This window comes from Capra hircus, chromosome 22, assembly GCF_001704415.2.
Source record: "Capra hircus breed San Clemente chromosome 22, ASM170441v1, whole genome shotgun sequence".
NCBI lineage: Eukaryota > Metazoa > Chordata > Mammalia > Artiodactyla > Bovidae > Capra > Capra hircus.
This window is the reverse complement of record NC_030829.1, coordinates 29,861,847-29,886,894: the sequence shown is the minus strand read 5'-3', so window position 1 is coordinate 29,886,894 and position 25,048 is coordinate 29,861,847. Positions and strand designations below refer to the sequence as shown.

General features: G+C 41.7%; 1 protein-coding gene across 4 annotated transcripts in view; it reads right to left on the bottom strand.

Annotated features, from left to right (window-relative positions):
* The window catches only part of EIF4E3 (eukaryotic translation initiation factor 4E family member 3), a 47,287-nt gene continuing 26,563 nt past the window's right edge, over positions 4,325–25,048 (bottom strand). For 2 of the 4 annotated variants that reach the window (XM_005695728.3, XM_018038249.1), the window contains exons 3-7: positions 21,464–21,558; positions 19,818–19,878; positions 16,214–16,280; positions 12,370–12,525; positions 5,942–7,945 (exon numbers count right to left, since the gene is read on the bottom strand). In XM_005695728.3, coding sequence (XP_005695785.1) covers positions 7,899–7,945; positions 12,370–12,525; positions 16,214–16,280; positions 19,818–19,878; positions 21,464–21,489 — 357 coding nt within the window. In that variant the 5' untranslated portion in view covers positions 21,490–21,558 and the 3' untranslated portion in view covers positions 5,942–7,898. Of the gene's footprint in view, positions 4,798–5,941; positions 7,946–11,843; positions 11,903–12,369; positions 12,526–16,213; positions 16,281–19,817; positions 19,879–21,463; positions 21,559–25,048 lie in introns of those variants that run through there. The other 2 variants (XR_001917007.1, XM_018038250.1) reach the window with 2 other exon arrangements.

The following is a 25,048-nucleotide window of genomic DNA, read 5'->3' as shown; positions in this document are numbered from 1 at the left end:
ACCTGGGGAACATTCTTTGAAAGAGAAGGGACTTCTGTTAAAATTTTATTTATGGCTCTGTGATTTTTTTTTTAAAGATACACTCTGAAAATCAAAGTCTTGTCCTTCAGAGCTTGACTATCTTCACAAAACACCAACCATGTTTGCCTTAAAAGGGGGCACACTGCTTTAGGGCTGAACCTTCACTTCCATTATTCTCCAGTAAGTCACAAAACACCCAACTTTTCTAGGGCCTGAAACCTTTCTCTAGGTCTGTGTTTTTTAGAATTCTATGTGTGCAAAAAAAAAAAAAAATGATTTAAGTTTCCTGAATGAGAGGAAATCGGGGAGTAAAAGCTTGTCCACATCTTTGAGGCTGGGAGGAGCACACACATTTAACCATACCATCTGTACAAATGGTACCAGAGTTCAGTATGCTCACGACTGGAAGGGTTTATGATTTATGCTTGCTAGTTAAATATGCTTATGATTTAAACTTATTTTCTCTGGCAAGAAATATGCTAGTCAGCACCACCACCAAGCCAGATGATGGGAAATAGATACATATTTCAATGATACACATTTTAACTTGCTGAGCCTTGTACATGCTACTGTTTTCTTTTCATAACAAAAGACCTACCTTCCTGTAGGATTCCAAAGATTTTTAAAAACTACATTCATTAGTGAAAGCAGTTAAAAATTCCTTAATAGCAGTTACTACACTAAAAGAGTCTAGTGGTGTTGGTCTTAAAAACACTGTATTTTAGGTGGGAAGGCAGAGCCTGTGCTTATAAAACTACCAAGAACACATCCCACAAGTGCATCGATAACTGCTAGGTGATAAAATGCACACTGAATACATGACTGCAGCTTTCAGACTCAAATGGAAGAGGAGATATTAGGAAATCTCAAAGCCTTCAGAGTGTTGTGCCCTGCCCCTCAAAACCTGCATGAAATTCACTGGGTTAAAATCAACTGGGCATCATATACATAATCCTGACTCCTCCATATTCTCTAACAGCCTAATTGAGAAAGAAATATGAAAAAGAATAGATACATGTATATTACTTTGCTGCATACCCAAAACTAACACGACAGTGTTAACCAACTGAACGCCAACGTGAAATAAAAAGTTAAAAAGGAAGAGTTTGCTGCTTTCTTCTGTTTGTTTATAAAGGGACAGGGCAGCTCTAAAGCAGGAGTAAATCTACTTGGCTAAATAAGGAACAGCTGAATCTTATGGGCAAACTGGGGAACAAAAAAGAAACAAGCATGATTGGCTTCTTCTAAAATGAAACCATTCTTGGCAGAGGGTTAAAAAAAAAAAAAGAGTGCAAATAAATGAAATGTGTTTTCTAAGACACCAAGATGAGCCCTACCACCAAATATATTCAAGAAGGGAGTAGAAGAAACAGAGATACTGCTTCCTGTCAGAGGAGCATGGCAACGCACTAGGGTCAGATACCATGCTCACGCACATCCAAACAGGTGGACAGAAAGCTGCAGTAGGTGCTGGAATGAACAGGGTTTGACAGTCAACACAAAAATACCTGGGACCTTCTTAAGATGAAGCAATGTGGTTAAATAACACCGCATGAAATTCTAAACCCGAGGGACTACATTTCTATACTACAGAACCCAATTACGGCATAAGAATTCACAGCAACAGATTAACAAAAATCTCAACGTGAAGTTCTACAAATTAACGGACACTTAAACAAACCTCATGAAGTTCTAACCTGAAAGACAGGAGTGCTAATTCACAGCAGTATAGTCCCAAATTAGAAACCAGTAAGAACTTTCTCATGAAAAGGCCAAACATGTGCACTAAACACATAAATCACTACATGTTTTCAAATAAGAAAGTTACAGTCTAGTCTTACCTGATGGCTGCCAAAGGCTGGAATAAAAATTACTGACTTAGAGATGCAACTTTCACATGTATCCGAAACATCAAACACAACACACAATATGAAATCAAAAATAACTAGAACAGAAAACTCTTCGGTCTGACCTTAAAAATACTGAGCAAATCACTAGATGAAGCCAGATCAAAAGGAAGGGCATTACACCAGCTTGTAGCCATATGTGAAGGGGCCCCAAAAGCACAGGGCACAGATGGTATACCATGGGGAGGAGGGGGCACAGGCAGATCCAAGAAATCAAGCAAATAAACCTGGTTCAACTTATACAGGTAACACAGTTCAAAAAGAATGAATAATTTTGAATGCAGACTGATAAGATTTTAGATTTGGGACAAATGGTGCTAGAGGTCCCAAGCTAAAGTGTGCCCAAGTCTAAGCTCTGAGGTCCTTTTATGTAACAATTTCAATGAAGCTGAAATCTCAAATGAGGAAGACATGCAAAGGAACGGTGACGTGTTAATAACTAATTACTGAGAAGACAGTTAAAATCTTTTGGTAAAACCATACAATGGCTGCCTGCCATATTATCTGACTAAGGGCTAAGAAATTCAGGGGTGGGGGGGAATTTTAATGTATATGCACCAAAACTAATATAGCTTTACTTGAAAATTAAAAAAACCCTATAACTTAAATAAAATGCTCAATGTCCTTTAATATTCCCCACTTTTCACCAATATAAATTGCTAAAAATAAAATTTTCACCTGCTAAAGTCAATTTTTTGTATGTAAAAAAAAAGCTCTACACAACACTCAGAAATGATCATATTTACCTCATTCTTGTTTCTCTCATGTAAAGTTGCCAGGTTAGTAAATCTCAAACACTTCCAAAATAAAAGTTTCAGAAAAATTCTCTGACTTCAACATGAGCAGTTGAAACTGTCATGAACAAATCACGCAGTTTGTTAAATGAGTCGATCACCTTTTTCAGGAACCAACCAAAACAAAAACATTTAAGACAGATTTCTTCAACCTCATGATTTCTGAAGGACACCACAGAATATCCAAAAGGCTATTTTATTGGATATTCTAGTAAGGCACATTCAAAACACACACACATATACAATGGTACTCTCAATTGTAGTAGCAATGATGGACAAAATAATACTGACTTCTTGATGACTTTCACTTATCATTAACATGGTTTAAGGAACACTTACTTGATTTTTTATTTGATACTCTTATGTATCTAAGAATCCTTCCAGTTTAGTAACAGCTTTGCTAAGCCATGTCTAGGAATGACAATTAATTTTAGTGGAAATTCATTCACGGGCTTCTTTGATAGTCATTCGAACAGTTTTGCGTTATTTTACATGCAATTTTATAGCTCTATAACGTTCATTTAATCTTGTTCAATGATGCTGAACCCCAGATGCCATAAGACATTATAGAAAAGTAGTTACTGCACATATGGGGTAACTACTTTTTCTGAACATTAATTTCTTTTCTCTTAACAGGCTGAAATGGTATTTAGAAAAGAGAAAAGCCTGCCACTCTGTACTAAAGGTTTTATATTATGGACTTCCGGAGATGGGCTACTTATTACTACTTGTGGTGCTAGCCATAAAGTTCTTATTTACGAGCATCATCTTTTCAAGTCTAAGTAATAATGGCTTTCTCCAGGCTTCAGAAAGTTGTTGGTATTATACAATTGAATCAGGTCACCTGAGAGAGCTTGGAGGGTAGGGGTGGGATGCTCTCTTTGTTTGTCATATCTAGGAATTGGATATAATCAGGGATGCACGAAGTGGGGGTCTAAGGATGACCCATATTAGAACTACTGGGGCACTTGCTAAAAAGGCAGGTATCTGAATCAGAAACTCTTAGGCTTGGGGTCAAGAAAGGAAGCACCCCAGTAATTCTTCTACAAGCTAAGGGACAAGACGCCCTGGTAGGTGATCTCAAAGGTCCCTTCCACCCTAAAATTCTAAGAGTCTGTGAGTTTTCTTTGAAGAGTCAAGTTGCATCAGCAAGATCTACAAGACAGTGACTTTGAGCCTCAAAGGGCTAACCTAAACAAGAAGTACTGTTAGATTTTGATGCATACGTAAAAGCAGAAAACAAAAAGATCATCATCAGATGTGTGAAATGTGTGTCATCGATTTGGGCTTTCCTCCTCATGGGAAATGCAGAGGAACGGCCCACCCTAACCGCTACACAGGAGATGAGTTCCAAGGGGTTTTTCACTGCACTCCCATACCTAACCTTTTCCTCCTCACCTTCAGACTCCTCTCTGAGGTTGAGGCAGTTCTCCAGGCATTTACAATCCTGAGTCACCGAACTCTCTTGTGATCGGTCTGAATATCCTCCATTAGGAAATAAACCATCTACAGGCAGTCCTCTACTTTCATTTGTAGTGAGTGGAATGTGATAGAAACGTCAACACAGGAAAGGTGAACACCAGACTTACGCTTTTAAAGGGGAGGTTCAAATTTAGAAAGCGAACACAAACAAAAGAATCCAACTCTAATTTCACTTCTCCCCTTGGACACAATATTTGCCTAATATGATGAAACATTTCTGGCATTTCTTACATGTTGGTTTACTTCATTCCTTCTCTTCCTAACTGCTCAAAGGCTCAATAAGAGCCTAGAATTTGAGATTTTTTTAAACCACATCCAGAGTGTTCTATCGTTGATACAGTTTTATTAGGTATAGGGGAACTAAACCTCTACTGGTAGCATCTCATCAAAGTTTTATAAAACCACAAGAGCAATAGGCAGTAGAATCTTAATGTAATTACACAAGCAGAGCTGGATACATTATGCTGCTGAGCCAGGACCGTCGGCTGGAAGGCAGCGCCACCGTGTGATCGATCTAAACGTTGTCAGTTTCATGTAACTACAAAAGTTGGGATCCTCTTGGAGTCGGGCATCTTATAGCAAAGCCCCACCTCCTGGAATAATAAAGTTATTTTAGAACGCCACACTATGACACTGCTTCAGGAGAGAATGAGAGCTGCAAGGGCATCTGATTATGTACGTGTCTATCAATGGCCAGATTGGATCAGATATTTAGTGCACGATTGGGGCAACTTGCTTTGGGGTTAGAGGGTGTTCCCTGTTTAACGAAACTTGGACTGGGATTTAGCCCTCAGACTTCAGTGCTCAGCTGCATCACACTGGCTAGTCCCCTGTCCTTTCATAAAAGGCAATCTCTGTTGGTAGATTATACATTATGTCAAGTGGACCCAACAATACTCAAAAGTTTCTTTCAACTATGAAGTCTTGAGACCGTATGTAGGATGTGGATATCAGCTAAATTCAAGACAGTGGAGAAGATCAGAGTCAAGTCAAACTCAGAGTTTACCGGAACTGTGTTTTCCTTTCCATATTTTTCTCCATCAACTATATCCTGAATTTAATAGTTACACGATATTAAATGGACATGTCCTCTGTAAACTATACCCTCACCCCTCACTTTAGAAATGCAGAAAAGGTGGAGGAGGGAGAAGGAAATATCAAAATGGAGTAAGTCAGCATTCAGAAAGCACTTAAAAAAGAAAACCAAAATACAGACAAGTTACTTTCAACAGGTATGATCCGTCCCCAGTTGAACAGGAGGGACTGCGGATGACTCTACACAGAGTCCAGGCTACACCTGCAAAGACTTGGCGGAAAGACACCAGGCTTCTGCTGGGACTGCCCATTTTCCCTGGCCGCGGCCAAGGAGGGGACACTACCCTAACACAAAAGTCACATGCCCCACAAGACAGTCCCTTGTCCCTCAAAAGAGTATTAGCTTCTTTAATCCAAAAAGGTAATGAGAGGTTTTTAAACTGATTAAATCAGCTTAGTTCATACACTGTCCCTTACGAACTAAATATTCAATTAAAACAATTTCCAAAGCAAAATCTGACAAAATCCTCTCTCAGAGTAATTTAGATGATAGGTTCTTAACTTAGGCAAATTAAATCCTTCTCACGGTTGGTATTTCCCAGAGTCAGAAAGAGTTGCACAAGTTCTCTGGGACAGAAAAAGCTACTTTGTGTGTTAAGCCATGTTTCGCGATCATAAACAATAGAAACTAGAAAACATTAATGGGAGCCTAACATTCCTGTTCCTTTACTTTATTTTTTTTCTTCAAAGGCTACATACATGCAAAACTTGAACATGTCATCACAATGCCTTAAATAAAGTTCAAAAATAAAAATACTGCATCATCCATTTACTTAAGGAAATATATATGACAATTATAAAGAAGATAAGTCAATTATATCCTTTCTTCTAATCTATCAGAAAAAATACTTAGAGTATAAAAGAGAATTTAAACTCATGCCCAGAAAATTTTTTTCAATTCTTGATCAATAATTTAAAAACAAGTTGGATGTTGGTACAATGTTTAAAAAGAACAAGTTCCAGGCTTTTGAAAATGGGTCTGATATCCTTATACCTCATTTTGAAATCACTGGAGAAACTCAAGTTTAGAAACAAAGCATTAAAAAAAAGCCATGATCATTTTTTTTTATTATGGTTGATGTGGTTAGTAATGCAAGTGAAGGGTAGGTATAATGATTGTAAAGAGATGTTGTTTGAAGTCCTTTAAAGTGTTTAAATGGAGAATTTTATTTACAAACTCAGGTTGGGGGTTGGAAGAAGCCCCGCCTCTCTCTGCTGGTCAATAATAAAAGAGGAATTAAAATTCCTGGGTGAAAGGAAATTTGAAGTTCACTGCCCTTCTGTGAGATGTATAAGCATGCCCTAGCTCCCCTGACTCCAGAAAAAGAGCTGGCAGGAGGCAGCCTTTCTAAATGGCCCTGCCTTTTTCAGGCAGATGTAGTAGGAGGCCTGGCAGAGTGCAGGGAGGGAAATGGGAACATTCTGAGTGTTCCAGAGGGTGGTCATTTCCTTCTATTAAAATGTATTTATTTGGTAACATAATACGATGTATCTCAACAATTCCAAAAATTAATGTGAACAAAACGCATTCAGAGTTCAACTTTGTGAATGTTCACATTCATCTTGGAAATGAGATTTAACTTCTGCTCCTAAATGAAAAAGGCAGGGGAAAGTTGCCCAGGCTAGAGGATGATTGATTATTGGAAACGACACACAACATGAACAGGGAAATGGGATCATTTAACAAAATGTGTCTGAATTGATTTGGAGAGCCCTAAATGGGTACACACACCCAAAATTCAGAAGAAGGTTAGTTCAAACAATTAAAATATCACCTTCTCTTTAAATCAGAAATTACAAGGTTTCCTACTGAGACGAATCCTTTGCTACCACTCTAGGCCTTCTTTTGAAAAGGCCAAATTGAAATTCTGGTTGGAAAATACTTCCACAGAAGGTCCAAAGATTTACAGTTTGATATATATCCTGATACTCAACTGTGATTATAGTTTTCATGTTTGGCAACCCAACTATTATTTTCCTTTCATTTCTAACAAAAAAATTATTAAAAAGGAAAAATAAAAGATGTGGGTGCTGTCAGTGCAAAATCAGATTAAGTAAGGTTTTTCTTTTCCCTGGGATAGAAAAAAAAACAATGCCCAGTGCAGAGTATGTAGGAATGTGTCACAACAAATAATCAAAAGACAGGTTTCACCAAGCTAGTGTTCCCTGGAGGACAGTGTGGTTTTCAAAAGCAGTATTGTCACGATTATGCATATTCTCATTAACTAGGTACAGCACAGCTACTTAAAGGGAAACCGATTTCTTGTGCCTCAATGAAAGGGGAGTATAGAAAACAATAATTAGACTGAATGAGGAATTTAAAAGAGAAAAAAAAAAAACTGGAGAGAAAAGAACAGAGAATTCATAAAGCCAAAAATAAAAAGAAAGAAAAGCAAGTAATGTGACAGTAAAAACCCACACAATCTCCCCCCCTCCCCACCTGCCACTTTGAGTCCTAATTGCTCAATCTGCAGGGGCAGAAACCCACTCTAAATGAACCAGCATCGGGCTCCGGCAGGTCTCCTCTTCACTCTCCCTCCTGTTAAGACCGTTTCCAAAACCAATCAGCAAAGGACAAAGAATTCTTTACAGAGTGCAATTAGTGTTTTCCACGTCCACCTTCAAAAGCATGATGCTCTTCATGGGCTAAAGGACAGAAAAAAAACAAAAAAGAAAAAAAGGAAAGAAAACTTTAAGCAAAGGATGGGGCAACCCTCCTCTAAGGCATCTCATTCAGTTTCCCCAAATGTTGGCAAGAACTCAAACACCTTTGTGTGCCAGTAACTGTTAGCTAAGGCGTGCATTTCCTGAGAAACGTAATAATGAGAATTAAAACAGGGAATAAACAAGCAATGGGCATGTTGCCTGTTTCTTCTTGCTGGGCTGGGGAGGATGAGTAATCCCGACAAGCTGATGAGGAGGATATGCCGGGCTGTGAGCAAATGCTGCGGGGAAAACGGGGCCCCCGCAGGATGCTGGGCTGGGGGTGTGGGCTGCCTCACAGAACCCAGACAGGGCCATTCACAAACCTATCTTGAAAAACCAAACCAAACAAAAAGTAAAACAAAACAGAGACCAACACAAGGGGGTAGCAATTCTCGTAGGTCCTCCCCTACCTCTAAACACTCTCTGTGGGGGAATGAAGTTTGATTACACGGATGGGTCTTTTATTTTTTCCAGTCATGGTTTTTGTTTTTTCCTTTTTTTTTTTCCCAGCCAGCCCTACGGGTCTGGCTTGCAAAATGACTAATTACAAATAGGAACTCTAGAATAAAAAATAATGTGACCAAAAATATTTTCCAAAGACTTACATTTTTATAAACTGGAAGTGGGAACTAGGAGGCCTATGAAATATAGAATATGTCCTCCAAGGCAAAAGGTCAAGTTTGAAATTCTATTTTCCAGACCTGGTTCAACCATTATCTTGAAGTGAGGGTGGATCCTCTTCTCTCAAGAGGAAAAGTTACTATGACAGGTCGAACACAGCCAAGGGCCACTCAGGATTCCCCATGCTTTGCCCCCGCAACTCTTCCCTGCTAGGAAGGGAGTCCTGGGAAGGCAGACACGGGCTGGCTCATTTTACTTCTCCTAAGTCTATATTTTTCAGATAAACTAGATTCTTCAGACTAGTGTGGGGTCAGGGTTTGGCAGGGAATAGGATCATTTTCCCTTCAGAATTATCCTGGTTGTTGACCTAAACCTGGTCTTCACTTGGATGAAACACTGGGAGAGGCACCCTTTATAGCTCTGAGGGCTACCTCAGGTCGGCCCAATTCCTATGAGCATCCAGGAATTTAAACCAATGTAATTGAACACTTCTCTTATGCAGAACTTTAGAAATAGTTCACTTTTTATAGTTTTTTAAAAATTCTTTTTAAGAAAGACTTTAAGGATAGACATTAAAGAAAACATGGCCTGCTCTGCAATAAAATATATCGTTGTTGCTGGATCAAGGTGGGAAGCCACAGGTCTCTTAGTGACACTGGGCACCAAATGATTCAGTCAGGAGAAAGGGACTGTCTGCAGATTTTTATTACTCCTAAGTGTGAGGGACAGCTTGGGGCAGTCACCGTTGAGACAGTTCAATTCCGATGGGTTATGGAGACAGAACAGAACATTCAGAATCGGGTGGGCGGTGCCATTCTGAGAAACAGAAAATTCTGCAGGCTTTGGGTGAGCTCTGGCTGAAAGGGAATATAGAAAAGCTCAAAGCCAGGAATCAGCAAACTTCCTTCTGGAAGAGGGCAGAGAATACACATCTTAGGCTCTGTGGGTCTCAGGGTTTCTGTCTCAACTATTAACTCTGCCCTTGTAACATGAAAACAGCCACAGATGATATGTACGCAAATGGGCATTGCTAGGCGCCAATACGCTTTATATATACATATGTATATGAAATGTGGATTTCATAGAATGTTCATATGTTACAAAATGTAGTTCTTCTTTTGATTTTTTTTCCAACCAGTGAAAAATGTGAAAGCCATTCTCAGCTGCAGCCCATACAAAAACAGGTGGGAAGGTGGCAGATTTGGTTTGACAGTGCAGTTTGCCAACCTTGGCTCTGAACAATTCTCACATCAGAAGACATTTGTCATTCAGCTGCTCTGAAGAACCTAACAGAATTTGGGGGGTGGCGGGGGAGGAGGTCTCTCTTCATTTCAGTTTCTTGGTCAAACGACCGATCTGTAGCCAATGCACAGAGAGCTTTTATCAACAGCCTGACTCTCAGCCACCCGGCTGGAGGCCTGGCCCAAATTCATTAGGTTTCTTTGTTCACAGAAAATCTACACTTCAAGTGGCTCCTGAATACTAACACCAGGATCCTACTTTAACAAGACAGAGGAAAGTCATGGAGTTGGCTGTCTGTAATCTGGCTCACCGGATCATTGTTCTTCACCCAGCTATGAAGAACGTTTCTGCCCAAACTTCCTTTTTCCAAATCAATTCTGCAGTGGATGGTGTATAACTCTACTGAGTAAAGGACTGCCTGCTTCATATAAATAAAGAGAACTGCTTGTTTTCTCCAATCCCAATTTGAATAATTTTTGAATTTTTGAATGATAATTTATACTATCAAAATATGCATTTCTACTAGGACCCACAGCCTAAGTCGCAATTTTAACAATGGTGTCTACACTTAGAGAGTCAGTTCGGGGAGCTGCACGTTCCCCTCTCTGGCCTTTTTCTCCCCCTGCTCCCCAGTCATTGCAACATCGAAGCGATGACTACCCTGGCACTGTCTTACCTGGCTATTGCCACTGCCCTAATAACTTGCCTAACCACTGATGGCCTAATTACCTCTGTGGCCTAAACACTTCTATCACATTGAGTCTGCTGCTACCTGACAGCAGGTTAGCTAGAAATTTAATCATAGAATTTTGAAGCAGAAGGGACCTTGGAGATCATTTAAGACCAACCTCCTCAATATTAAGAAGGGAAAGTGAAAGGATGAGAGAATGTGACTTGCTTGAGGTCACGGTGTTGAAATGGGATGAAAATCCAGAGTGCCTGACTTCACAATTCCAAATCACTTTCCTCCTCTTTGAAGTGATAAGGGGAGCTGGGTCTAAGGCTTGCATTTGCTCCATTCATAAACGGCAGTGAAACACTTCCTTTCGGAGAGTTTCTGCTGGAGTTAGTCTCAGGGAGTAGAGAAAAAAAAAAAAAAAAGACCCTTGGTGACCTTTCAATTAATGTCTGGGTTGAGAATACAATCAGTGTCCCCTGAGGAATCCAACATCCCCCAAGGAATCCTGGTGTGCTGTAGTCCATGGGGTCGCAAAGAGTCAGACATGACTGAGCGACTAAACTGAACTGAAGAAATCCAAATTGCATCTACAAACATGTGATTTCCATGCTGCACAATCAGTTAAGCGACTTGTGTAGTGCCATCTTCTATCTCTTCTATATAAACTTCCGTTTAAAACTCAGAAGCTAAACACCTTCTGGATATCTGCAGCAGCAGATCTGTCCCATCGCTTACAACCTAAATCACTGGGCTTGCCATTATATGATTCCTAAGAGGGAGGCCTTAGATTCACCCCATAGTAAGACACTGACAAAACAAAGTCTGATTTTTTTCTTCTTCTTTTTGATAAGGGGTTGGGAAAAGTAAAATGGCCATGGAGTGTATTTCATTCATTCTAAGATGCACTTCCCCCCCACCTCCCCATTGCACATTTGAAGACCCCTGGAATTAAGACCATGTCACAGTTAAATTAGGAGACTTTAATTTTTCTTTCTTAGTAATACTAAAAGAGTACTTATCATCAAAGGCATCTTAGATTCAATGAAACACCATGGTTGAAAAAAGTTGGGTTACTGACTCTTGAAATAGTTTGGGAAAACAGGAAATTCATCATATGTGTGCAGGGCTGTCAATCCTTTCTTCTAACTCACTGTTAAAACTGTAACCTGCAGTTTGATCTACTAAACATTGGTTTAATAGCACTAAGCTGTTTTCATTATGAAAAAGATGACTTTTTCAAAAGAGCACACAAAAGCAATGAACATGAATCATGATGGAAACAATGGGTCCACACACCTATTCATACTGTTAACATTTCACCACTGTGCGTGCATTCTCTCCTGGGTCACAGTCATCTGTAATGAGGATGTTATTAGCATTTCAGTAGAACGTTCAATCATGCCTGTGCTCAGAATGAGTTCCTCCACAAATACAGATGTTACACATTATAAATCCCTGTTTATGAAGGGATGATTGAAAATCTACCTGCCAGCTCATATAATAACTTTTTTGTTATTGTTGCTTCAAATAGAAGGCAATTTCTTCTAAGAATGACAAGTCTGAGATTAGGTTTAAATTTTTGAAATAACAAAAACAATAATGTATCTCTTTTTTTATGATACATGTGTTTAGATGACAAAATCTCATTTTAATTTCTAAAGCTAAACTGTTTTTTTAGACCCATAAACGTATTTTATTGAATTATTTAGTGGATCATAGAATTTCAAGTGACTCTCCGTGCACCTCCTTGGCAACACAGTTTCTGTCCTTAAAAGTATGAAAGAATAAGCTAGAAAGTAGTAACTGGAAATGAAGCACTTACGTTTATAAAATACTGCTTTAAAAGATATGTGGGGCAGGAGTTCATAGATCTTTTCTAAAACGGTGGCTTCACCGACTAATGCGGCATTTACATTCCAGACTTGGACGACATCTTCTCGGTCCCGGACGCTGACACTAACTCCTATTACTTCATCATCTAAAGGGAAGGCAGGGGAAAAATAGAAATAAGTGATCATTTCAAGTCTTCCAGAGTTGGCTTTTTAACCCTTATCATTTTATTGGTAGGTTATGAAGATGGTCAAAAGAAAGTGGCATGAGAGAACTTGTGATAAATACTAAGGGAAAATCACTGGACAAAAGCAAGTTAGTGAGCTAAAGCTATAGCGGTCCCATCACATTCATCCAGGGACTTAGATAAACAGAGTGTCCTGGCCAAACAAATTTTCCAGATAAGTAATTTGCCCTTTTTAACATGTTACCGAAGCCTTGGACTATTTGGAACTCTGTTTTGATGAGACTTTTTCTAAAACAAGTTGCATAACGTTCGGCTCTCTGAAAGCCAAGTGAACTCACATGAACTGTTCCTCGATGCTTGGCTGTCGTTGTTAAGAACAGCAAGTATTTCTCCTGACTTCCTGCCAACCATTCAGAGATCTTGGGGTGGCTAGCACTCTGGGCCCCAACACTAACTGGACCCAGACTGTGTGTTCTGAGTTGCTCATTCTGCTTTCTGTGGTTTGCTTGTCTGCTCCTGTCCTGTTAATCCTCCTAGCTCTCTCCTGCTTCTCCCTAGCCATACCCCTTCTGGTCTGGGCATTTTAACTGTGGGCTAGAGAATCAATGACCATCTGTTAGCACTGTGTATAAAGTAAGAGCAAATATCGCCTAAGTGTGGCTCCGTTATTACAGCACTTCAGTGAATGGGCAGGAAAGTATTTCTCTACTTTGATTAATGTAGGTCTTTTTTTTTTTTTAAGACTGAATTCCAGATTTGGGGCTGTTTTGTAGGTATTTGAGAATTGGTGGCTGGAAAAGTAAGGTTATGTACTGTCCTAAGGAGGCACTCTCTATATAGTAATTAGCAGCAAAATGACAGGAGTAAAGCCTGTTGACTCCAGATTTACGTGCTGGCTGCACATTACTGAAATAGGGTCACCCCTTTGACCCTGCACACTCAGCATCAACGAGTTAGATGTGAATGATGAGCATTATCAAAGTTAGGAAACTGTGCTGCAGTTAATACGTTTTGCCTAATTGTCTTTATGGTAAATCTGTACATCTCAATATTTACATTGTCAGTTTTTCTGTGTGTCTTCTGAGGATTAAAAGATTTCAGCACTTAGATACACTATAAATGAGGGCCTGTCCAATTACTAGAGGGGTTCATCTTCAGCAAAATAATTGTTTTCTTTTCTTCGTCCTTCACTTCTTGCCTTCATTCCCTCTTTCCCTTTCCTTTTAAAATAAATTTCACTCTGGGCTAAATATGTGTGATATGATACTAAATAATTCCCTGTATAGAAATGTGTGAAAGCAGGCAAAATCAGCGGGAGGTGTCAGAAGTCAGGCTGGTGGCCACTTTTCGGGGAGGCAGGGTGTGGAGAGATTCTGAAGGGCCATGGACGTTCTGTTCCTTGACGTGGATGCCAGTTATGGGAATTTGTTTACTTTGGGAATGTTTATCAAACTACACACAGTATAGTCTGTGTCCGTCTCTGTATACATGTCACAATTCAACAACAATTCCACCCCCCAAAGTAAACAGCACCTGATCGTGGCCATTCATGGAAACTTATTAGCCCATCAAGAAATGTGTCTTATGTACAGGTTTCTTATTTTTCCTTTTATCTTCAAAGTATATTTGCTAGAGCTCAATGTTAAATTTTATGTGAACTTAAAATCAGCAAGCAAAGAGGAACGCTTCCATATTGATCACTGTCAAGAATCGTCATGAAGCTCAGCCAGGAGAAGATTAGCATTTTCTTGTCTTTCGATTTTGCCCATTTCTACACCACTGGTACACCAAAGGGTGCTGGAATGGATTGGTGCTGGAAAGGCTGAACCGTCAGTGTTTCACTGTGGCCTGGTTTTTGGTACCTTGGTGTAGCCTCCTGGCACAGCACTTTCAGAAGGGCATGACAAGAAGGCTGCAGCCTGTATGCAAAAGAAGATCCATCGGCCAGTATGGAATATTCACAAGTAGCATCAAGCAGCAAGGCCCTGACGATTCTAGGATACTGGCAGCACAAGGCATCAGAGCGAGGAGGAGTCACTGTATGCAGGTGAGGGAAGTGAGGCCCAGAGACAGAGCTACCCTGCTGCAGTGGTGGAGCTGGGTTAATGAGGAGCCAGCAGTTAATAGCTGACAGTGCTCTCATTCCGATGTCAGCCACAGAACAATACACCTCCTTTGCTCAATCCTGGCTATTTATTGTTACTTAGACTATTTTCCCTGGTTCTAGAAATGGGAATAATTCATACAGAAAACTCCCAGGGATGTATGTGTTTATAATAACAATGAAGACACAGTTTTTTGGCTACATATTGTACAGTTGCCAACTACCCTCTATTAAAACAGAAGGGACCTGTACCTTTAAGACAGTTTCCTCTTAACCGAGGTTCTGTCTTCAGTGAATAAAAAGACGTATAACAATTAAGGACAACGAAAGTAAAATGAAGAAAGAGTCAGTGAGGTAAACCTGGAACCTGCGTGGAACTGGCTAAGCCTAGGAGGGTTCCCAAAGGCAGCACCATTTAAGAAGTCTGAGGGCAAATCAATCAATATCAATTAGCTTAAAAAGAAATTGTAACTGAAAGCTGAACAGGTAAAATGCTATTCTAAATGTTACCTCTCAGAAGCATTCAAAAAGAACTACCCAAGAAGAAAACAAATTTGTAAACTAGCAATTCAATTTTTCTCTTTGAGTGGTTTCATGACAAAAAACAAAGCAAAATAAAAACGGGGAAAGGAACTGAGAGGTACAAACTATTAGGTAAAAAAATAGGCTGCAGCGCTGTTGTGCAGCTTGAGGAAGAGAGTCAGTATTTTGTAATGACTACAGAGGGAGTATATGACCTTGGGAAACTGTGACTATGACTAGGTTGGGCACATGTTAACTTACACATTTTGTACATCAACTATACTTCGATTGAAAAATGCAAAATAGAAATGTATTCACAGGGTTCTCAGAGCTCATTCAGTATTTGAAAATGGTCTGTAAAGTCCTGAAGACTTTACATTTTAGCCTTAGCTGTGGGATCATAGGCACTAATGGTGATTCAGCCCCTCCTCCCCTTTGCGGCTCATTCTGAGTAGAGGGATGAAGAGAAAGACAGACAGCAAGGGCGAGGGATCGAGAGAGACAGAAAGGATCGTGCCAACTTAACTACAAACTTCAGCAGACAACAAACATACCTGCCTCTTCTGGAAGGGTTGGAATGGACAAAGGAAACCTACCACCAACTGTGTTAGGAATCAATGTCAAATTTCATTTTCTCCTGGGACAAACACAGTGCTGTCTGCCAATTATACTTCAACTTAAGAAATAATCTTTTTTTTCCTTTTCTCCTACCTATTTATCTTAGACAGATGGTCATGGATACTATGAAGACAAGCTATATGTGCAAAAAATACATACATATATAAACATACACACATACGTATATGCACATAATATACAAATATGTAAATATACATATGTAGCTACACATATAACATTGAAACGCCATGATCACATGGAAAAAAGCTAAGTAAACGTCGCAGTGACAAAATAAACGACCCTGAGATATGCAAAAGCCAAACATATGGAAACAAACGTCAGCAGGGGGAAAGCACAAGCCAAGCGCACGCAAGTGGGGATGACCAGAGCTGAGAGCATCGTTACCTGCGGCGGCACAGTCTGTGAACTGTTCCCCGATAGTCGCTAACAGCAACTCTTTCCAAACTGTGGACTTGTGTGGGAAGAGAATAAAAAACACGCCAGAACCGAAGAAGAGAAACACATACACGTTTTTAAACAATTATCTTCAGGAGCTACACAGGTCACTTTTTCTTTCAGCTCTCACGCCCTATCCACACCTGTACTACAGGCCCACAGATGTGGCTGAACCATGGGTGTGAACACTCACGTGGTGGCACAGATCATACTGTTTTACACATCACTTTGCACAGAAAGATACAAGGGATCCCAAGTCACAAACTGTGTCCACGAAACTGTATGTTTAACGTGGCAAAGCTAATCTTGAGTGCCACCTGGGATGAATTTGAGAAGAATGTGGGAGAAATGCATTCAAATGACCTAGGATTTTCTAATCTCTTTCTCCCTGATTCAAAATGTATCAGCTGGTTGTAAGTGAATGCTATTAGTAAAATCCTCCTCAAAAACACTTTGCTTTTCTTCTTGAAGTTTATAAAGCATTTCCAAGGTTACACAAGTGAAGAATACTTGAGGAAATTTCTGGTTTATTGCGGGCTGGAGACCTGGAGATTTCTGTTCACCTGAAGGCATTCTGTTTCTGCTAAATAACTTAACTGTGTGTAGTGTGTGTGTGTGTGTGTGTGTGTGTGTGTGTGTGCACGCGCAGACGTGCATTCCCCTCAAAGAATCAGTGCAGGTGGTAGAGTCTGCCTGCAATGTGGAAGACCCAGGTTTGATTTCTGGGTCAGGAAGATCCCCTGGAGAAGGGAATGGCAACTCACTCTAGTGAGTTCTTGCCTGGAGAATTCCATGGATAGAGAGAGGAGCCTTGACGGGCTACAGTCTGCAGGGCTGCAAAGAGTCGGACACAACTGAGCAACTAATACTTTCACTTTTCAGTTTCACTTTCTGGTCCACTCCTTCCCAATGAGAAAAACTGAGCCTCTCCTACTCCTACTAACACTATCCATCAACAGCCAGTGTCCACACACAGGTAACTGGAGGCCTCCAAGTTCTTCTGGTTTCTCCTCGAAAAGCTCTTCATCCTGGATCTCTTCCTTGTCATGGTGCATGTGCTCTGAACCCTGTCAGAACTGGGTTTGAAACATGACAGCCGGCTGAGTATCTACGCCCCAGGCCGGCTATCAGCCTCTCTGAGCATCAGTTTCCCTTTGGTGAACAGGGAGTAATAAAAGGACCGACCTCCCAGGGTTGCTGTGACCATGAAATTAGTCAACATATGCATTTGACGGGCTCAGTACTGTGACTCCAACAACAGGGCTGGAGATTTAAGATCTGTTCCATAAATAGCTCCGCGTGTGCTCTGGACCAGCTGCCCAATATATATTAACTATAATAAGTGTGTGTTATCATCATGTTCTAATGAGCTGAAAGCAGCTTCGCTGAATTTTTAACCAAGACCACAGCAGTGAACAGTAATGACTTTTCCCTCTCAAAGAGGGTTTTCTTTTCTCTTTCCTAGACCCTGGTCTACCTCCCACCCACCTAGAAGCCCTCCCTTTCCGTTTCCTCTCTGTCCCGTCTGCAGTCTCTTATGCTATCAGGGGCGAAGGTGAGTGTGTCGAGAGGAAGTTATGGGAAGGAAACGTTCCCTGTCCCACAGTGACTGCAGACAAGGCCAGCCCACCAGACTCCCGCTGGTCAGCAAAGAAGAGAGGGCTGAGTGGCTTGGGATGAGGACATTTCTACAGTCGTGAAGGCGTTATTATTTCTGACTGAATGTGCTTGAGTGAGCTGACCAGGAGGGAGAACAAACATCTTTCAGCTACTTTTCACCCATCATGATCGTTTCCACTGGAGTTCAACATCTACTGTGAGTAAAAAAAAGAACATGACAAGGAAAACCTGTTTTCATGGAAATTCAAAATGACAGCATGCAGGATTTAGTCCCCTGATCAAGGATCGAACCCAAGCCCCCCTGCATTGGGAGCAAAGAGTCTTGGCCACTGGACCACCAGGGAAGTCCCTCCCCTGACGTTTTTTAAATCCTATATATCCAATAATAGGCAAATCCTGTGGCTAGGCACCTTAATGATAGTTTGCATTTTTAAGAAACAAACTGGGTCATATCTTTCCATTCAGTTCAGTCACTCAGTTGTGTCCAACTCTTTGTGACCCCACAAAGAGGGGTGGACTGCAGCACGCCAGGGTTCCCTGTCCATCACCAACTCCTGGAGCTGGCTCAGACTCATAGTCAGTGATGCCACCCAACTATCTCATCCTCTGTCGTCCCCTTCAGTCCTCCTGCCTTCAATCTTTCCCAGCATCAGGGTCTTTTCCAATGAGTCAGTTCTTCCCATCCGGTGGCCAAAGTACTGAGGTTTCAGCTTCAGCAATGCCTGGTCAAGCCTATAGGTCCCTAGAGATGTTTCAATTCTTTGCACTTATCCATATGAAAGAAACCATGAAAAGGTGAGACTGTCAGTCCTCACATCCATTTTCAAAGAAACTTTTGGTTTCCCAAGGCTTCAGAGCAGATTTGAATGTTCTTTTCAGTGAGTATAATGAAGTAGAGGCCACTCTTAGGAAACTCAGGCTTCTCAGGCATGACCACCACCGATCAGTGCCCCAGCAGGACATGCCACCACCCAGGTTTGCATCAGCCCCAGAAAGAGACTCAGCACAGCCCTGCATCAAACCCCAAAGTACACTGAGATGCAACCCCTCCCATGTGTCCAGACCCTCCAAGCCAGGATCACTCTCAAGAGTGTTGGTCATTACAGTGGGGAAGGGATGAGCCTTTGCTGGGAAGGGTCATGCTTTTCACTATGTAAACCTACTTCCACATGTTGGCTATGGCTGGGGAGGACAACACAACCATAATTGCTTTTTGGTAAAGTTTACAGGTATGGAGTTGTTCAGACTCTATGACACAGTCATACTATTACTCCATTTCTACAGAGACTCACAGTGCATTTTCAAGGTGACAGTGTTTAAGACAGAAAACTACCAAGATTGGAGTTTGGGATGGACATGTACACACTGCTATATTTCATGGATAAGGAACTCTGCTCAATGCTACACAGCAGCCTGGAAGGGAGGGGAGTCTGGGGAAGAATGGATACGTGTATATGTATGGCTGAGTCCCTTCACTGTTCACCTGAAACTATCACACATTGTTAATCAGCTATGCTGCTGCTGCTGCTGCTAAACTGCTTCAAGTCGGGCCTGACTCTTTGCAACCCTGTGGACTGTAGCCTGCCAGGCTTCTCTGTCCATGGCATTCTCCAGGCAAGAATACTGGAGTGGGTTGCCGTGCCCTCCTCCAGGGGATCTTCCTGACCCAGGGATCGAACCCGAGTCTCTTATGTCTCCTGCGCTGGCAGGCGGGTTCTTTATCACTTAGCACCACCTGGGAAGCCTGTTAATCAGCTATACCCCAATGGAAAATAAAGTCTAAAAAGAAAAAGAAAACCACCAAGTTCAGAATTGAATTTCTCACTCCCAGTCCTGTTCTGAGTCTACTAGGTGGACTGTCTGAAACACACAATAGGTTCATCACATGCAATCAACAACTTCAGCTCATGGAAAAGGATCAGAACAAACCTACCGTGCTGTCCTTGGGGACTTTCATCTTCCACACGCCACCCTTAGCATTACTCTCCTCTTCCCTGGATCAAAAACCAACGATCAAAGTTATACTCCTGGATGACGTGGTCCTGCACACATCTAGTTTACCAACGCATGACATTAAAAACAAAAGACAAGGCAGCATCCTGCAATGAACTTCCCCATCCCTGTCTGTTGTACTGGAAACAGAAGCGGATGAAAGAAAAAGGAAGGCGATGGAGATGGAGAGGGGAGTGGGATTCAGTGGCCAGAAGGGCAGGGAAGATGATCATCCTCAAGGAAGGGTGCAGAGAGGCTCCCCAGAGTATCTGGGAGGGACTGCAAGTGCCTAACAGGGGTGGGGGCTTTTACATCTCCACGTCACGTTCTTGACATCGCCTCCGCTGACTGGCCTTTCAGCCCTGTGTCACAAGTCTAATGGGAGGCTCAACTCCTGCATAAGGTACCTGCTGCTTCCCACTGTAGTAACTGCTCCCCCTTCTGGCAAGAGCACCCCAATCTCCCTTTAAATAGCTTCCTGTCCTCTACTCTTATGTCAGACACTTTCTGATATGGCTGATTTCACACCCTAGCTTTAAAGATAGGCTCATGACCCAGGTCTGCCCGTGAGAATGTTGTCTCCTCCTAGTCTCTGGGGTTGGCCAGGGATGGAAAGATGACCCACATGGGGCCAGAGAGAGCCTGCCCTGGCATTTTATTGGGGCTGGTGAATGCTGACGCTGACGAACTTGCAGGGTGAAAGACAAGCCTAGGAAAGCCATTTTGTCACCTAAACGGGAGAACCTGCCTGAAAATAAAACCAAAGCAGAGGAAAGCAAGGTGAATCTGCCACCGAGGGTCAGAGTCCCAGTAACAACCAAGCACCCAGATCTGCCCGAAATTAGCCCCATCAGAAGACTATCTAGCTACAGAGGCCCAAAGATTCCAGTTTTGGCTCAGTTTAGGTTTCTGTCATTTACTCTCAAAAAGTTAAGGTACATTTCCCTTCTATTAATGAGTAAATAACTTGGAAGACTCAAGGAACATGATACAAAGATTCACTATTAACTGGGATTCCAGCTGAGGCAAAGTGGCTTACTCTTCCCCACCCTCAGCACCACCCCAACCATTAAAGAAGAAAGACAGCTTCCCCTGGACTGTGGGCCGTGATCAGTGTCATACACTTTCTAGGTGGTCCATGTGAGGTATGTCTGCGGGGACGTGATCTTTGTTCACGCATGGTTCCTGGGCACCACATCTGTCCCCTCACCTTTCCTATGCCTATAAGCTTTTCCATTGCACTGTCTGGGTCATTGCTGAACAAGTGAAAGAAGAAACCCAAATGATGCTACACCCCCAAACAAAGACCTGCATGGGCCCTTCAGTGAGCTACTGAGGACCTGCTTATGGAGAGGCCGCGGCAGGGTCTGCCATGGGCAGATGGGCAGATGCTGAGATACCTACTCACCATCCTGGGGCACAAGGAGAAAGGGATGGCGGGCAGGGCCTATTTCAAAATTAAGTCATGGCAGCATCACTAGGAGAAAATTACTGTGGCATTCCAATTTGGCATGAAGTTAAACATTTTATTAAGTTTACAATCATTTCCCTCCCACCATAACTGTGAATTATACAGAAGACACTTACCAGAGTGGTCGCCTCTCTCCTCTCATTAAATGATAACTGCATCTCAAAGGCAGGCTAGTCACAGGAGGAATATTATTGTACACACTCCAGAATATCTTTAAAAGAAAAACACTTTGTTTAATATAGCCAGTATTGACTTACTATACTGCTAGATTATAAAACTAATGTATTAAAGAAAAAAAAAATCAGGTTCTCATTAAGTCCTATCCATTCAAACTAGATTTTTCTCAGTATTCTTTATAATTTTCTGCTAGGAAATGTAACATAACATTAAAGAATGTTCTTTTCTGAAGTCGGGCCAAGTTGTATGCTTCAGGAAACTATGGCTATTAAGCAACCATTCTTATGCAATGTGTCTCCACATAAAACTGGGTAAGGATCTTGCTAATGATTTTTCTGACACGTAGATGGCATATAATAAAGTCAGTAGTGCTGAATGTATGTACTGAACCGTATTTCCTTGTAACACAGACTCTGTCTTCTAAGCCTAGAAAGAGTCTGTTACACTTTGGATTGGGGGAGGGGGTATACAGAAGGCAAACAGGAAACTCCCCACTTCCTTTCCTCACCCAGCAGGAAAAAACGAACAGCTCAGCTGCCAAAGCAACAAGTTCCCCAAGATAGAAGGTGTTATGAATTCCATGTCTGTGTGCTCCCCAAATTCACAGAGTGAAACCCAAGACCCCACTGGGATGGTATTAGGAGGTGGGGTCTTTGGGATAAAATCAGGCCATAAGGATGGAACACCCCATGCACCATGATGGTATTGGTGTCCTGATAAGGAAAGGAAGAGAGTTCTCTCTACCACGCACAGACAGTGCAAAGAGTTGACTCATTGGAAAAGACTCTGATGCTGGGAGGGATTGGGGGCAGGAGGAGAAGGGGACGACAGAGGATGAGATGGCTGGATGGCGTCACTGACTTGATGGACGTGAGTCTGAGTGAACTCCGGGAGTTGGTGATGGACAAGGAGGCCTGGTGTGCTGCGATTCATGGGGTCGCAAAGAGTCAGACACGACTGAGTGACTGAACTGAACTGAACTGAACTGAACAGTATTCTGTTAGAGCAGCTGGAACTAATACACATGGTAGCTGGTAGTCAGAAACAGGTTACGTAAAAACAGTAGAGTAATAGTAACAATGAGAATAACAGCAGGAACATTAACAGGGCCAGAATCTGGTCTCTGAACGTCTACATGTTTATGAAATTTATCCTAATGACAATCTCAATAGAAGGTGTAATTATTAGCCTTGTTCTAGGGATAAAGAAACTGAGGCACACAGACTAATCCCCCAGCATGACTGTTTGGAATGATTGCCAGGCTTAGGACAAACACAAGGTATATACAGGAGAGAACTCATCCCAGTTTGTTCAGAACAGGCCTGAGAATCACTGCACTATGAACATATTTATGCACAGAATCACTATACAAATGAGAAACAATATTCTGTGTGCTGAGGTTAAGTCAAGGAAAACTGGGACTCCTAGTGGATCTGAGGAGAACAGAACAAGCAAGAGAACAATTAGAAAAATGAATCCAAGGGTAGCATAGGTGGAATGACATTTTATCTATGCTGAACGATAATCCTCTCATCAAACACAGATAAAACAATCTTATCGGGTTGTTTCAGCCCATGTTGTGTGAAAATTAAAGCTGGATTCATTGCAAGGCCAGCTATAATGAATGGTAAAATAAAAGTGAAGGCAAAAGAAACACACCCTACTTGACAACAGATTTAATAAGAATACCTAGCGTTCCTTTGGAGAAGGCAATGGCACCCCACTCCAGTACTCTTGCCTGGAAAATCCCATGAATGGAGGAGCCTGGTGGGCTGCAGTTCATGGGGTCACTGAGGGTCGGACACGACTGAGCGACTTCACTTTCACTTTTCACTTTCATGCAATGGAGAAGGAAATGGCAACCCACTCCAGTGTTGTTGCCTGGAGAATCCCAGGGATGGGGGAGCCTGGTGGGCTGCCGTCTATGGGGTTGCACAGAGTCGGACACGACTGACGCGACTTAGCAGCAGCAGGAGCATCAGTGTTCCTTATACTAAACAGTGCTAAAGTAGGGAGTAGCTGAAAATAACTCTGTAAGTCATCAAACAGATGCCTATCTTTGTGGAAACACCTACCATATAAATGGTTGCAATCGGTGCAAATAGTAAGATTATCCCAATATTTCATTTCTGGTCTGTGGTATGGGTGTGAATAGGCAGAGCTGGAATTTGAGGCCAGGCACATGGACTCTAAAACCTGTGATCTTAACCACTCAGCAATTTCCTCCTCTGCAGACACTACGACCCATTTTAGGCACATCTTTCTCCAATCCTAGAAGCCATGGAACAGGTCACGAGGTCACAGAATGAGGGGCACCATTGAAGACCATTTCCCACCAGCAGGTTCCCTTAATTACTGGCTATGTTGCTGCCTTAGCTCTAGCCTGGGACTTCCACAACGATATGGCAAGGACCTGTGCAGAATTTATGAGCACATTTCTGCTAGAATATAAATGCCTGCTTTCACCAAGATGACTTCAGACCTGGGAAACTTCAAGTTTCCTAAAAGGGATCCCAGGCTAGAACACCTGCCAAAGTTCTCAAATCTTAACTTTTCACCCAGTGTTTGAGGCACCATGGAAAACACAACAAAACACTTCTCCCATTCCAAACTTAAGAACAACACACTAAGGATTGTGCTACGGTGTGTGACTTTAGAAGTTTCCTTGAAAACACAAATGGACAACTGATTTTGTTAGTCTTGGCAAATCTGAGAGGAGGAGATTACAGTCCAAGAAGATACAGTAAAAGACTTTACTCTGACCTAATGTACTTATTCAAGCCCATATTTGCATGCTTGGGCAGGAACAGAACATGAGAGTGAAATGTGTGGTAACTTCATTAAAAACAGCCCCATTAAACTCCACAGCACAAAGTCAGTCTGTTTCCTTACTGCAAACCTCACCCAGTGTGTAGACTACTCGTCAGGCACGTGTGATGGAGACAGCGCTGGAGGGAGGAAGCCAGCATCACACAGTTCCTTGTGCCGCTTCCTTTCCTGCGCAAGTAAAAGCGCCGTTTCCCTGGAAGCTGGAGAATTCCTGGTCATGCTCTCCATAACACACTTTTATTTTTGTTGAGACATCTATGTTTTATCATTGATAGAACCTTGCAAATAGATTTCAAAAGCTTGTAGACTTAGAATTAATTCTAACTGGCCTGCAAACAGTATATTACAATAGAACTAAGCACAATATTTATTTAAAATGATGAAGTGCTTTTCTTTTCAAAAGACTTAATGATAACTGGAGGAGAGGTAGGGAAAAGTCCAACATCATTTATTCAGTCAACATGTGTGGACATCAGTGAGGGGCAGGGTGCTGTGATGAGTCTTAGGAGTGGTTAGAGTCACTAGACAATGGTGTCCACTTGATAAATCCCCAACCTACTAGTTCTGATTGAAGCAATTATGCTCCTCCTGACAGTTTTTTGCCAAATAGATCATCAATCATTGCCAGGAAAATTGGCAAATTTCCTCCTCAGTTTTTTACTGAATGTTCTGAAGAAAAAAAAAAAAAGAGAGAG